Source organism: Coregonus clupeaformis, chromosome 19 (assembly GCF_020615455.1).
Source record: "Coregonus clupeaformis isolate EN_2021a chromosome 19, ASM2061545v1, whole genome shotgun sequence".
Lineage (NCBI taxonomy): Eukaryota > Metazoa > Chordata > Actinopteri > Salmoniformes > Salmonidae > Coregonus > Coregonus clupeaformis.
The window spans coordinates 2,914,632-2,928,802 of record NC_059210.1 but is presented as its reverse complement, the minus strand read 5'-3'; the positions used below and the strand labels follow the sequence as shown (position 1 = coordinate 2,928,802).

The following is a 14,171-nucleotide window of genomic DNA, read 5'->3' as shown; positions in this document are numbered from 1 at the left end:
CAGCCAGGATCCGCCAGAGCCGTCTAGCCAGGATCCGCCAGAGCCGTCCAGCCAGGATCCGCCAGAGCCGTCCAGCCAGGATCCGCCAGAGCCGTCCCGCCAGGATCCGCCAGAGCCGTCCCGCCAGGATCCGCCAGAGCCGTCCCGCCAGGATCCGCCAGAGCCGTCCAGCCAGGATCCGCCAGAGCCGTCCAGCCAGGATCCGCCAGAGCCGTCCAGCCAGGATCCGCCAGAGCCGTCCAGCCAGGATCCGCCAGACCCGTCCAGCCAGGATCCGCCAGAGCCGTCTAGCCAGGATCCGCCAGAGCCGTCTAGCCAGGATCCGCCAGAGCCGTCCAGCCAGGATCCGCCAGAGCCGTCCCCGCCAGGATCCGCCAGAGCCGTCCAGCCAGGATCCGCCAGAGCCGTCCAGCCAGGATCCGCCAGAGCCGTCCAGCCAGGATCCGCCAGAGCCGTCCAGCCAGGATCCGCCAGAGCCGTCCAGCCTGGATCCGCCAGAGCCGTCCCGCCAGGATCCGCCAGAGCCGTCCCGCCAGGATCCGCCAGACCCGTCCCGCCAGGATCCGCCCAGAGCCGTCCAGCCAGGATCCGCCAGAGCCGTCCAGCCAGGATCCGCCAGAGCCGTCCAGCCAGGATCCGCCAGAGCCGTCCAGCCAGGATCCGCCAGAGCCGTCCAGCCAGGATCCGCCAGAGCCGTCCAGCCAGGATCCGCCAGAGCCGTCCAGCCAGGATCCGCCAGAGCCGTCTAGCCAGGATCCGCCAGAGCCGTCCCAGCCAGGATCCGCCAGAGCCGTCCCGCCAGGATCCGCCAGAGCCGTCCAGCCAGGATCCGCCAGAGCCGTCCAGCCAGGATCCGCCAGAGCCGTCCCAGCCAGGATCCGCCAGAGCCGTCCAGCCTGGATCCGCCAGAGCCGTCCCGCCAGGATCCGCCAGAGCCGTCCCGCCAGGATCCGCCAGAGCCGTCCCGCCAGGATCCGCCAGAGCCGTCCCGCCAGGATCCGCCAGAGCCAGCCAGCCAGGATCCGCCATCTAGTCAGGTGATGCCCCTTAGCCCGGTGCTGCCCTTTAGCCCGGTGCTGCCCTTAGTCCGGTGCTGCCCCTGAGTCCGGTGCCGCCCCTTAGCCCAGTGCTGCCCCGTAGTCCGGTACTGCCCCTTAGCCCGGTGCTGCCCCTTAGGCCGATGCTGCCCCTTAGTCCGGGGGTTGCCCCTTAGTCCAGGTGGGGTTAGGTGGAGGGTGGTCATTGGGAGGAGGCTACCGAAGCAGGTTGTGACTGTGGTGGGGTGGGGATCACGACCGGGGCCAGAGCCGCCACCATGGACAGACGCCCACCCAGACCCTCCCTAGTCCTGATGTTGGTGCGCCCGGAGTTCGCACCTTTAGGGGGGTACTGTAACACTCTGGCTCTATGGACGTTTATATTGAGCCAGGGTTGTTCATTTTCTTGTGTTTGGGTGTATTTCATTTGGTGGTGTTGGGGATGGGTGAGTTTCATTTTGTTTGTGTCATGTGGTGATTGGTCGATGACTCCCAATCAGAGGTAACGAGTGTCAGCTGTCGGCTCGTTATCTCTGATTGGGAGCCATATATATTCTGTGTGTTTTCTCCTTTGTGTTGTGGGTTATTGTTTCCGTGTTGCTGTTAGTTTGTATCAGTATTTTGAACTTCACGTATCGTCATTTGTTGTTTTCTTCGTGGTTGCTTTAAATAATAAAGTCATCATGTTCACTCGTAGCGCTGCGCATTGGTCCGCTCCTTTTGACGATCGTGACATTATGATAGAGTAGGCTCATAGCATTATTATATTATTTGAGAATCAGATGGGTATATCATTACATTAAATGGCCATTGAACAGCATATTATCGCAGATTTGTTCCTTTAATCATTTGTATGCCTAATTCACATTCAAAAAAGTTTAAACACTCACCTTGTGTAGTAGTACCCTATGAATTTGTTGGATTTGCTCTCGTCGTCTCTGAAATGACAAATGGTCCTTCTTATCATGCACTGGTTGCAATCTGCAAGAAGCAAACCCTCACTAAGAGCAATCACTTATGAGGCAAGGATTTCAAGGCACGCTTTAATTGGACAGCTTAGCCGCACTCCAGGTATCCTGAAAACGCTAGTCCTACGATGTCACCCTGCTGTATACAGAGGAGCAGAGCACATTTACATTTACATCATTTAGCAGATGCTCTTATCCAGAGCGACTTACAGGAGCAATTAGGGTTAAGTGCCTTGCTTAAGGGCACATCGACAGATTTTTCACCTAGTCGGCTCGGGGATTAGAACCAGCGACCTTTCGGTTACTGGCACAACGCTCTTATCCACTAAGCTACCTGCCGCCCCATCACATAGCCCATAGAGCTATAATAATATGTCATAGCCTATCTGTCTATGGAGGACAGAGGGAACTCACGAGATAGGGTGGTGGATAGGGAGATAGTAAAGGCCAGATGTTGTAATTGTGTCCTTAAAACCAGTGGAGGCTGCTGAGGGGAGGACAGCACATAATAATGGCTGGAACGGAGTGAATGGAATGGCATCAAACACATGGAAACCATGTGTTTGATACCAATAGGTAAAGGTTAATAATTTTAGGTGAATATTTAGTAATGATGACAGAAGAGTCAGTCACTGTGTCACACTGCACATTTACTGACAAACATCATGACTGTGGTGCCATTGTGAAATGTTCATGGCATTTGCGGTGTCGGTGTGAATGAAGTGTTGGTGCAGTGTTGAACACTTATGAATGCATGGAAAACTGCAAAACAGGAACTTGAGAAAGACAGGCGCAAGGGGAAAACCACTGGTAGGCTTGCCGAAAGAAAACGAACTGGCAACAGACAGACAGAAAACACAGGTATAAATACACTGGGGATAATGGGGAAGATGGGCAACACCTGGAGGGGGGTGGAGACAAGCACAAAGACAGGTAAAACAGATGAGGGTGTGACACTACCTATTATTCAACACCAGTTATGAAAACATTGACGCCAGACAGACTTCAAAGACTTTGAGTGTGCAGCGTGGCTTGGGCAGCTAACACCAACATTAGATGGAGCCCCATTGACATATCATCTGCTTGTTTTCTGTCCATTGGCCTCATGCCAAATGGCTCTTGGTGTCATGTGATGTATCTGATATTTTACCAGGGAGAGTGCTTACTTACTTTACCAGGGAGTATGCCATCCATGGTTTATTGATTAGGCCCGTAGTCAGGATCAGAACACGGAGGTTTCATGGTTCTTTGATGTAACTGTGCCCAGCCTTGGGAGGCTTACCACAGGCCAGGTCACCCAGCGGGAGGCCATGAGTCGCAGGACAGTGAACATGGATGGGCCAGAGCGGATCAGAAAAAGGATCAGAGCGGACTGAATAGACAGCAGCGTGAGTCATGAGCTTTGTTTTGGTTCTGCTGCTGGATCACTTAGATACTCAGGTTCTAGGAACACATCTGAAGTTCTGCACTCACACACACTAGTCATCCATTCATCTCTTTCCAGGAAGTAGCAACAATTCACCAGAATCATTCAGAGGATTCAGATATATATTTTTTTGATTTCCAATGAAACATTTTAAATGGAAATGATTGAAAGTCCATTTGATTTCCTATAAAAAACATTTGGAAATTGAGGACATTTTCTTTGAATCCTTATTGAGTTATATTTCCTCTTATAGTCATAGCTTCTTCTTCGAATTCAACTGTCAGACTGACTCTGTGATATCTTGCATGACTACAACCCAGTTCAAGCGAAGTACCATGATTTAAAGTCAAAACATTTCTGAGTTACACACAAAATGTAATGTGTTGCAATATTGCGAAATCTGTTGCAATATTATTGTATTGAGGGTATGTCTGACCAAAAAAATTACTTATTTCCTTCTGTCATACTATTCAATGTGTTACACCTGACGACCTGTGAGAGCTGTAAACAATATCCCAGTAAAACCAGCTCCTTATTAGGAGGTTTTAATGAACCTGTGTACAGTAGGTGCTGATGATGCTGAGACAAAGTCTGTATGAACATTATAAACCATCTCTGGCTGAGACTCCAAGCCCTTGATCTGTTGTTTTCATCCCTCCCATATGGATCCATGTTAATGAGGTATCAAAAGGTCCTATAGGCTGACACTGCTGTGGCTCCCTGATTTCCCACTGTCCCAACCCTGTGTCACTGGGGAGAGAGGAGGCTGCTGAACTCAGGTTAATTGAGCAAAGGTAGGGCATATGATATTATCACCTGAAATTCGATCAGAAACAGTCAATTAGACGCCTTGCGGAAATGAGAAGCCATACATGGATTTATTGCATATTTCCATCAATTAAGAGTATTCGAGTATTTCCATATAGGGGCAGTGTTTGTTGAATAGCTTGAGGCAGGCACTATGACATTTTATTCTACAATTGAGACAAATATACTGAACAAAAATATAAACACAACATGTAAAGTGTTGGTCCCATGTTTCATGAGCTGAAATAAAAGATCCCAGAAATGTTCCATATGCACAAAAAGCTTATTTTTCTCAAATTTTGTGCACACATTTGTTTACATCCCTGTTAGTGATAATTTATCCTTTGCCAAGATAATCCATCCAACTGACAGGTGTGGCATATCAAGAAGCTGATTAAACAGCATGATCATTACACAGGTGCACCTTGTGCTGGGGACAATAAAAGGCCACTATAAAATGTGCAGTTTTGTCACACAACACAATGCCACAGATGTCTCAAGTTTTGAGGGAGTATGCAATTGGCTGCAGGAATGTCCACCAGATCTGTTGCCAGAAAATGGAATGTACATTTCTCTACCGTAATCGTTTTCAAGAATTTGGCAGTACGTTCAACCGGCCTCACAACCACAGACCACGTGTAACCACGCCAGCCTAGGACCTCCACATCCGGCTTCTTCACCTGCAGGATCATCTGACACCAGCCACCCGGACAGCTGATGATACTAGGGAGTGTTTATGTCCGTAATAAAGCCATTTTGTAGGGAAAAACTCATTCTGATTGGCTGGGCCTGGCTTCCCAGTGGGTGTGCCTGGCTCCCAAGTGGGTGGGCCTATGCTCTCCCAGACCCACCCATGGCGGCGCCCCTTCCCAGTCATGTGAAATCCATAGATTAGGGCCTAATGCATTTATTTCAATTGACTGATTTCGTTATATGAACTGTAACTCAGTAAAATTGTTGAAATTGGTGTATGTTGCGTTTATATTTTTGTTCAGTATAGTAATGACATTTGAAATGAACACAATCTTAAAATCAACATGGGGTCTTTTTGTATGCTAGTCATACTGTATGTGCAGCATTCAAGTTTGACTGTAATGCTATATTCAGCTTGATTATAAAACCAATAATCAATGGGCTACATAGAAAATAGTTGGACCTATCACGGATTCATTTCATGAAATGTCTATAAAAATTGCAGCATATACATCAACTATTTAAATCCGAATGTCCAGCATACATATTGGAATATTTTTCAGCGTTTAAAAGTGCAAGAGCCTCCAAGCTGCTATTAGCTTATTGAAGTAGAGGACGGAAGCTGGTTATGTCAGGCCACTGAAGAGGATTTCTTTCTAGCCTCTTCCCACAACCGCTGAAGTGCCATGAGTCTGGCAAGTGAGTCTAAGTTTTCTCAAAAGTTCTTATTAATGAAGGGGATCCTGACTGAGTGTTTGAGGTCGAGGGTGGAGTCCACCTGTTCGCTGGAAAACAGGTTGTGCCACTGGGCCACAGGCTTACGGGGATTGGACAGCATGTCTGCCCAGTGCCTCAGCTGGTTCCCTGCAGCATCACAACCCAGGAAGATCTTCCCAATAGCATCGTTCCTGGTAAACTTGTCATGGTCCCACACGGAAATCACCAGCTGAACCTTCTGGAGGGAGGGAGCAACAGCAGAGAACAGTCACTGCAAACTGTACTTCTACAGAGGAGGTCCCATCACCTTTTTGTTTAAAGGGGCAATCTGCAGTACAAACAATATAGTTTTTTGTAAACAGTTGAGGAATGGGGTTGGAAAAATGTAACCACTCTCAAATGTATAGACAGAGCTATGGATGCAAGGACTGACCATCCATGATATGAAAATGATAGATTAACCATGCTTTGACGCTATACGGTTTTGTTTACAGTTACATTGCTTACAAATTGTGGAGTAAAACAAGCTGATACACTGTGTACAAAACATTAGGAACACCTGGTCTTTCCATGACATAGACTGACCAGGTGAATCCAGGTGAAAGCTATGATCCTGTATTGATGTCACTTAAATCCACTTCAATCAGTGTAGATGAAGGGGAGGAGACAGGTTAAAGAAGGATTTTTAATCCTTGAGACATTTGAGACATGGATTGTGTATGTGTGCCATTCACAGGGTGAATGGGCAAGACTAAATGTTTAAGTGCCTTTGAACAGAGTATGGTATTAGGTGCCAGGTGCACCGACGTAAGTGTGTCAAGAAGTGCAACGCTGCTGGGTGTTTTAAGCTCAACAGTTTCCCGTGTGTATCAAGAATGGTCCACCACCCAAAGGACATCCAGCCAACTTGACAAAAGTGTGGGAAGCATTGGAGTAAACATGGGCCAGCATCCCTGTGGTACGCTTTCAACACCTTGTAGAGTCCATGCCCCGATGAATTGAGGCTGTCCTGAGGGCAAAAGGGGGTGCAACTCAATACTAATGTTTTGTATACTCAGTGTATTTTGGGTTCTGATGGGGCACGACAGTTGAACTCAGCTCATGAGGCATTGCTAAGTTATATTCTTTAAGAATTAATGGGTATACAGTATATCACACTGTAAAGGGGTTGCCGTTAATTTGACAGTAATTTACCGGCAGCTCAATGGCAAGTAAAATTCTGTATTTCATATTACAGTACACCTACTCTACTATAAATACGGTATCAAAGCAAGTACTGTGATAGACACACAGTACAGTACGGTAAAGTTGACTATATTATACTGAGAAGAAAAAAGGACATGTTACCGTAATCTGAAATAATTAATGGATGAATGAAATTCATTGAGGGAGGGGTTTGAATTTCACAGTATTTTACTGTAATTACAAGGGATTGGTGCAAGCAGGTTGGCTGCTAGGTAAAGTGTTACACATTACAGCATATTCATGAATATTTGGTGTTTTATGTCATTTGCACTTCTAGAGGCCTTAAAGGCCCAGTGCAGTCAAAAACTGGATTTCTCTGTGTTTTATATATATTTCCATGCTATGAGGCTGGAATAATACAGTGAAATAGTGAAAAATATGATAATGCCATTTTAGTGTAAGAGCTGTTTGAAAAGACCACCTGAAATTTCAGCTTGTTTTGGTGGGATGGATTTTTGGCTTGCCTAGTGACATCACCAGGTGGTAAATTAGTTGATAGACCAATAGGAAAGAGAGTTCCAAACCTCTCTGCCAATAACAGCTAGTTTTCAGTTTTCACCTCCCTACTCAGACCACTCTCAGACAGTCCTAGCAAAATTCTTGCTTGAGAAGAATTTGCTAAGAAGCTATTTTGTGTATTTTTTTTACCATTTTCATTTAAAACAATCACAGTAAGGTACTTAATTGTTACCCAGAAATGATTTGATATTGACATAAAAACGGATGCATTGGACCTTTATAGACTTCCAAACTGGCAGTGACTACAGGGCAAAACGGACCAAAAGGAAATGGAAAAATGCTCAAACATTTAAAGAGCAACTGAAGCCAATAAACAACTTCTCTGATAGAAAATGGCCTATGTGGCATCGATATTAGTCAGAAAGATGTATTCTAGTGTCAAAATTGACTACAAAATGTAAATAGGATAATTTTGATCATAAAGTCAGTCTCATGGAAACCATGTGTTTGATGAGTTCGATACCATTCCATTGACTCCATTCCAGCCATTACTATGAGCCCGTCCTCCCCAATTAAGGGGCCCCAACCTATTGTGTTAGGGACCATCAGTCAGTTACACAACATACAGGGGACAATATTTTAAAACGTCATTTGCTCCAAATTTCAATGACTTAAAAACCTCAAACCAATTATAAATTGTAGAAATTAATATGCAAATATTTAAAGCATTTAATGAGACAACTAAAAGATGTGCAACATGAAAATATTGTCCCATTTACATTGTGTAATTTATTGACGGTCCCTAACTATACCCACAGATAGGCTATCCAAACACGGGTCGCACACCAGCGGCTGAAGCTAATTGGCGAAAGAAGTTGGCTGGCTTGGTAGCTAGTCTAGGCTACTTCCAAACACAAGACCTGGTTAAACTGTTTGAAGTTATCTAGAAAGGTGAGTTATTGTAACTATATACTGTTTTGCAGAGTGAAAGTACAAACGCTTCTCACGAGATACCCACATCAGAGATATCCATATCAAAGCACGCCTCCAAGACACAAATCCCGTTCTCAGTCGCATTTCCGAATTAGGAGAATTGAAACTGAGGCTAAATCAGGAAGTTCAGCCCCCCTTTAAGGTTTAAGACTTGCTGCCACTCCAATCTGACCCCTATACATTTTCAATTGATAGGGCACTATAACCACATTCTCACTTATGGGTGCATCAAATTATAGCCTCTTACAAGGGACGACTCAAAATATAATAATGAGCCAGAAACAACAATAGAATGCACCCACTAGTGATAAAAAGGTTTTTGCCGCTCCAAAGGCATGGTACGGTATGGTACTGTATTCTATGGGATGGAATGGAATACCATTCGAAATACAGCAATTATTTCCCCGCTCACAACATTTTCGCACAATGCACCATAATTTATAGTATGCTGCGGTAAAAAGTTTCAAAGTATTTTACTGTTGATAATAACATAAATTACCGAATAAATTGCAGTTTTCCGTTACAGTGCATTTATTAAAAAGTCCAAAAATTTATATACAAATCGCAGATTGACGCTTTAAATTTTTTTAGCCAAAATATAACAATGGATTGTAAAGGGATGGCCTCTTTCTTGGAGCTCCATAACATGCAGGCAGCTGAGTTTGTAACTGGCTGGAGAGCCAAAAAGGCCTAATCTTAGCCATATTCTGAGATACGATCATACTTACTTGAATTTGTTCAAAAGACACCACGAATGTAAAAGATTCGTTGAAGTAGGGATTTTGTGTGCACTTTTTAACAGACGTCTTCTTTCTCTTCCACTTCTTCTTGTCCAGAGCTAGCTGCACTTTTACATAGGGATCTACAGTGTACATGAATGACAGTAGAATGTAGTTTGAGCATCCAGTATTATTTGTAATAATCAAAACTGGCCACAATAATAATGTAGTATTATTTGTCATATTCATAACTTAGCCTGGAATCCAGACCTGTTTTGTAACAGTCCACTCCTTGTTACTCCATGTCATATGTTTGGCATATGACACTGAGTACAAGGAGTGGAATTTCAGCACAAATCCGGTCTGGATTCCAGGCTAATCCTAACTAGCCTCTTCACAAAATCAACCATTCAGTCTTCCTCTCAGAGAGCCAGGGCTTGGACCTACCTGATGAGCCCCCTACATCCATACTCTTTAGGTTCTTGGCTTCCAGGATGACAACAGTCAGTTTGCTGGTGGTGGGGACGTAACGCAACGAGAAGCAGATCTCCCCCAGAATTATATCCTGTAATCACAGAAGGTAACCAGAAACGACATTAACAACCAGGTGGAAATACAGTATGTAGGCATATAGTATTTCAAGGAAAATTAGGCCTACTGCTGGATTTTAGAACTTTGTGATATTCAAATTCCAGAGGTAGACTACAATTACACATTTTGCTTCCTGTTCTTGTATCAGCATTATGACCGGTCCATTTAGGTCCAAAAATCAAGTCACATCCTAACCTCAGACTTGGAGGGTTCACTAAGGTCTTTCCACTCCTCGATCACATGGTTCCAGTCGATGGTTCCGAGCTGCAGCCTCAGCTCCCCAATGATGTCGTGTTTAGAGAACCTATCGAAGTCGAACACCTTCATGACTATGGTGGACTCATTGAGCTCAGCTTTGTCAATCTGGACACAAGATAGTCAGACAAGAGTCAAGAGTGGTGCAGAAACAGACTCAGTTACACTGTTTATAATACAGTAGCCTGGCTAAAAAGCTCTTAAACATATAAAACATACAGTAGGAATATCCCTCTAATACCTCAAATTTGAAGTGTTCATTGAAAACGGGGTTAAGGGTTTTCCTGTAGACCTTAGTCTCTAATGTCTTTGACTTTTTGGGGGTAATGTAGACTTTAATATAGGGGTCAGAGGTGCCACCCAGGTCCATAGCTGGCAGCGCTGCAGCCTGTTTAATCCCCACGGTCAGCTGCAGGGGATGAGAGATGGCAGGATAGTCAAAGACAGTAGAGGAAGATAAAGGGCCACATACACATGCAAGATTACTGTAATTCCAACTGCTGTATGGTAGAAAAATTAAGACACACTGAAGTAAACTTAAGTGACATTTTGAAAAATCTGACATTTCTCTCTTCATTTGTGTGATAATTCATACACTATACAGTATATAAAAAAGTATGTGGACACCCCTTCAAATTAGATGATTCAGATATTTCAGCCAGGTGTATAAAATCGAGCACCGCCATGCAATCTCCATAGATAAACATTGGCAGTAAAATGGCCTTATTGTAGAGCTCAGTGACTTTCAACGTGGCACCGTCATAGGATGCTACCTTTCCAACAAATTTCTGCCCTGCTAGAGCTGCCCCGGTCAACTGTAAGTGCTGTTATTGTGAAGTGGAAACCTCTAGGAGCAACAACGGCTCAGCCGCAAAGTGGTAGGCCACACAAGCTCATAGAACGGGACCGCCTAGTGCTGAAGCGCGTAGCGCTTACAAATCGTCTGTCCTCGGTTGCAACACTCACTACCGAGTTCCAAACTGCCTCTGAATGCAACGTCAGCACAAGAACTGTTCATCAGGAGCTTCATGAAATGGGTTTCCATGGCTGAGCAGCCACACACAAGCCTAAGATCACCATGCGCAATGCCAAGCGGCAGCTGGAGTGGTGTAGAGCTCGCCGCCATTGGACTCTGGAGCAGTGAAAATGCGTTCTCTGCCAGGCCTAATCGCCCAATATCAGTGCCGACCTCACTAATGCGCTTGTGGCTGAATGGAAGCAAGTCCCCGCAGCAATGTTCCAACATCTAATGGAAAGCCTTCCCATAAGAGTGGAGGCTGTTATAGCAGCAAAGTGGAGACCAACTCCATATTAATGCCCATGATTTTGGAATGAGACGTTCAACGGGCAGGTGTCCACATACTTTTGGTCCTGTAGTGTATCTTGTTTAATCTGTGATCAAATGGGAACTCTGGTTCTATGGCTTGTGGTGGCTACAGTGTTTTGATAAAGTTACAAGTTCAAAAGACTAACTAACCTCTTGTGCCTTGTATTCCAGAGAGTAGAGTAGTCTTCCCCGGTTTTTAGCTGAGCCATAGTCTGCATCATCCGAGCCAGGTTGGACCTGCCCATCAAGAACACTGTCATAGCTTGAACCAGCCGATCTCATTCCCCGGCTAGACAACCAATCCCTCAAGCAATGGCCCATCCTAGCATACATAAGGAGCTAAGGCTACACCTCTACTTCACTCCTCCACAACGGCGACCAATCCAAGCAAGAAGAAATTGATAGAATGGGGCAGATGCTCTGCGTTATCCCACCAAGACCAAGCTACTGCTACTTCTACCTTTACTTACTAGCGATGTAGTCGTGGAACCAGTCACCCCTTGTAGATTGATCTGATGGTCCGGCTTGTTCTTTCTCTCTTTCTTGCTCTTGCAACAGCATTTCACACAGACCCAAATAATACACACCAAAATCAGCAAGACGATGACGGTAAAGATGATGTAAATAGCCCATCTTGGCACTGCGTGAGACAAAAAAAGACAGCAGTTTGTCTCATTATGACACACTTCTGAAGCATGAGGCAAGAGCACAGCCAGCAAGATTAAGGAGAGAGAAACTTGTAACAAGTAGAAATGGAGAGCTATTTGAACACATTTGCCTTGCATTTATTTGACAGCAGCAGCCCCTAGCTGCAGAGTCCTGAGAGTCAGTGTAGTCAAGTTGTCTCACACATCTGAATCATGCAGCAAGAGCACAGCCAGCCGGATGAAGGAGATATAAACGTATATAACAAGTGAAAATGGAGAGCTAAGAAATGTGCGCTTGGAGTGTAATTAGATATGACACATGGAAGCAGGTGCCCGGGCAGGCAGGCCGCTCTACCCGGCCATGTCTGTTGAAAGTGGGACAGATGGGGGGCAGCGTAGGGGTGCCCACTCAGGAGAGTATGGGGGGGTGGAGGAGGAAGAGGGAGGTGGAAGAGGGAGGTGGAGGGGGTGGAAAGGGAGGTGGAGGGAGAGGTGGGAGAGGTGTGGTGGGGGTGGGGGAGAATGAGTGGTGGGAGAGGTGTGTGCGGTTACAGGTTTACTCACAGGGAATCTTGTTCAGCAGCTGGTCTATGAACCCGAGTGCGGCGTTAGTGGGGCTGGCAGTAGTTTTTTTATTAGTAGTGGTAGGGCTTATGTTGCTGTTTGCTAATGGGGTTTTAGGAAACATGATGTATGTATAGGGTGAATAGCTGAGACCTAGAATCGAGAGGAAACAGCAAAAACAGGCAATGAGGAAAAGCAATTTGGGTAATTCATAGCTCAGGTCTGCTGACAGCAACTGCTACTTTAACACAGCTACTGTAGTGTTGCTCCACAGCAGCCTCTTCTGGTTAGATAAAGCACTAATCATTTTCATTGCCTTATACCATTTTTTTAAAGGTTTAAAGATAATTGTTGTGAGATCATAGCTTTGATGTTGATACTATTTTCAAACTAAAGTTACACCCCCCACCCATTCTTTCTTAACATCCATTCTTTAAAAGCATTGTGCCTCTGCTTGCAAAAACGTGGTTGCCATTACAAAGGAGAGTGGATACTTAGCCATAACCATTGTTAAACAACTGCAGAGTGGAGTGATGACAGCTCCACACAGGCAGTAGCCCATTAAAAGAGGGTGTGCTGCACACCCTGATAACATTATTTTAGACAAAATGGCCATAGCACAGGGGATTACATTTCTTTACTTTACATGTACACAGCAAATTGGCCAGTGTTACCTAGTGTTGATTTTTCAGTGTAATGGTTGATTCAGGAGTTAATTTAACTATGTAAGTGTTAAATTTACACTCATTGGTGTTAAAGAACCCCAGTGTTGGCATTAATAACCAGTGTTGAACCAAAACCACACCCATCAGTATCATATTTCCCAGCATGCTCTTTTGCAGGTTGATTTTTGAATTGTTTGTTTCAATATCTGTGTTTTTGCATGTACACAGATTGATTAATACTAATCCAATGTGTTACTTCATTTATTGCACCATTACTAAAATGGTTGTTCCAGTTTAGATGCTTTAGGTAGTCTCATATCTTAGTCTTCCTGACCCTGGCAGTCGTTCTGAATGCAGGTTGCGGTGGGAAGAAACATCTAAATGTTGGATATCCCCACACTGGCAAGCATAATGTGACTTGCAGGCCTGATGTGGCCTGTAAACCATGAGTTTCAGGCCACTGTATTAGATTAAAACTAGGCCCTCAAAATAAGGCCTTATGAAATACGTATTATATTGTCTTAAAGAATTGCATTTTAATGATAATATATTCACTTAGGATCTCACTTGGTGAAGGCCAAACAACTGAAAATGAATGAATGCAACAACCATGTCTCTGTCACTAGCAAATACAGTCACGGACGGTAACTCTACAATTGATTGAAAGGCACTTTGGGAAATCTGCAAATAAGGCTTTAAACTAAGCAGTGTGTTAATTTAACACTGAAAAGTGTGGACCTGTATAGACACTGGAACAGTGTTCAATTTAACACTCTCAGTGTTGATTTAACCCTGGAGCATTTGCTGTGTAGTAAATACAGTTCACATTATTTGAATGTTAGAACAAAAGTGGAAAGACAAAGTACCACAAGAACTTGTATCACAAGAGCTTGAGTCTTTATCCACATGAACACAACCAACAACCATACAACAGCCCAAAAAAACGGAATCAATAGATACCTATATTCTGACAGAATACAGTTTTACAATATAGGAAAACATATACGTAAACACAGAGTTAACACTCACTGTTTCAGTACCAATGTAGTTTGTATCCT

General features: G+C 44.5%; 1 protein-coding gene across 2 annotated transcripts; it reads right to left on the bottom strand.

Moving 5' to 3' along the window:
- Window positions 1–5,192: 5,192 nt before the first annotated feature.
- Window positions 5,193–12,595, bottom strand: syt8 (synaptotagmin VIII). Of its 2 annotated transcripts, XM_041836537.1 has the most exons (8): window positions 12,449–12,595; window positions 11,708–11,877; window positions 11,388–11,474; window positions 10,152–10,319; window positions 9,851–10,018; window positions 9,512–9,629; window positions 9,074–9,207; window positions 5,193–5,886 (listed from the first exon to the last, which is right to left on the bottom strand). In XM_041836537.1, exons 1-8 carry the CDS (start codon window positions 12,570–12,572, stop codon window positions 5,647–5,649), a joined length of 1,209 nt encoding a protein of 402 aa, XP_041692471.1. In that variant the 5' UTR covers window positions 12,573–12,595; the 3' UTR covers window positions 5,193–5,646. The 2 variants fall into 2 exon arrangements, with proteins under 2 accessions (XP_041692471.1, XP_041692472.1); XM_041836538.1 differs by lacking the exon at window positions 11,388–11,474.
- Window positions 12,596–14,171: the final 1,576 nt, after the last annotated feature.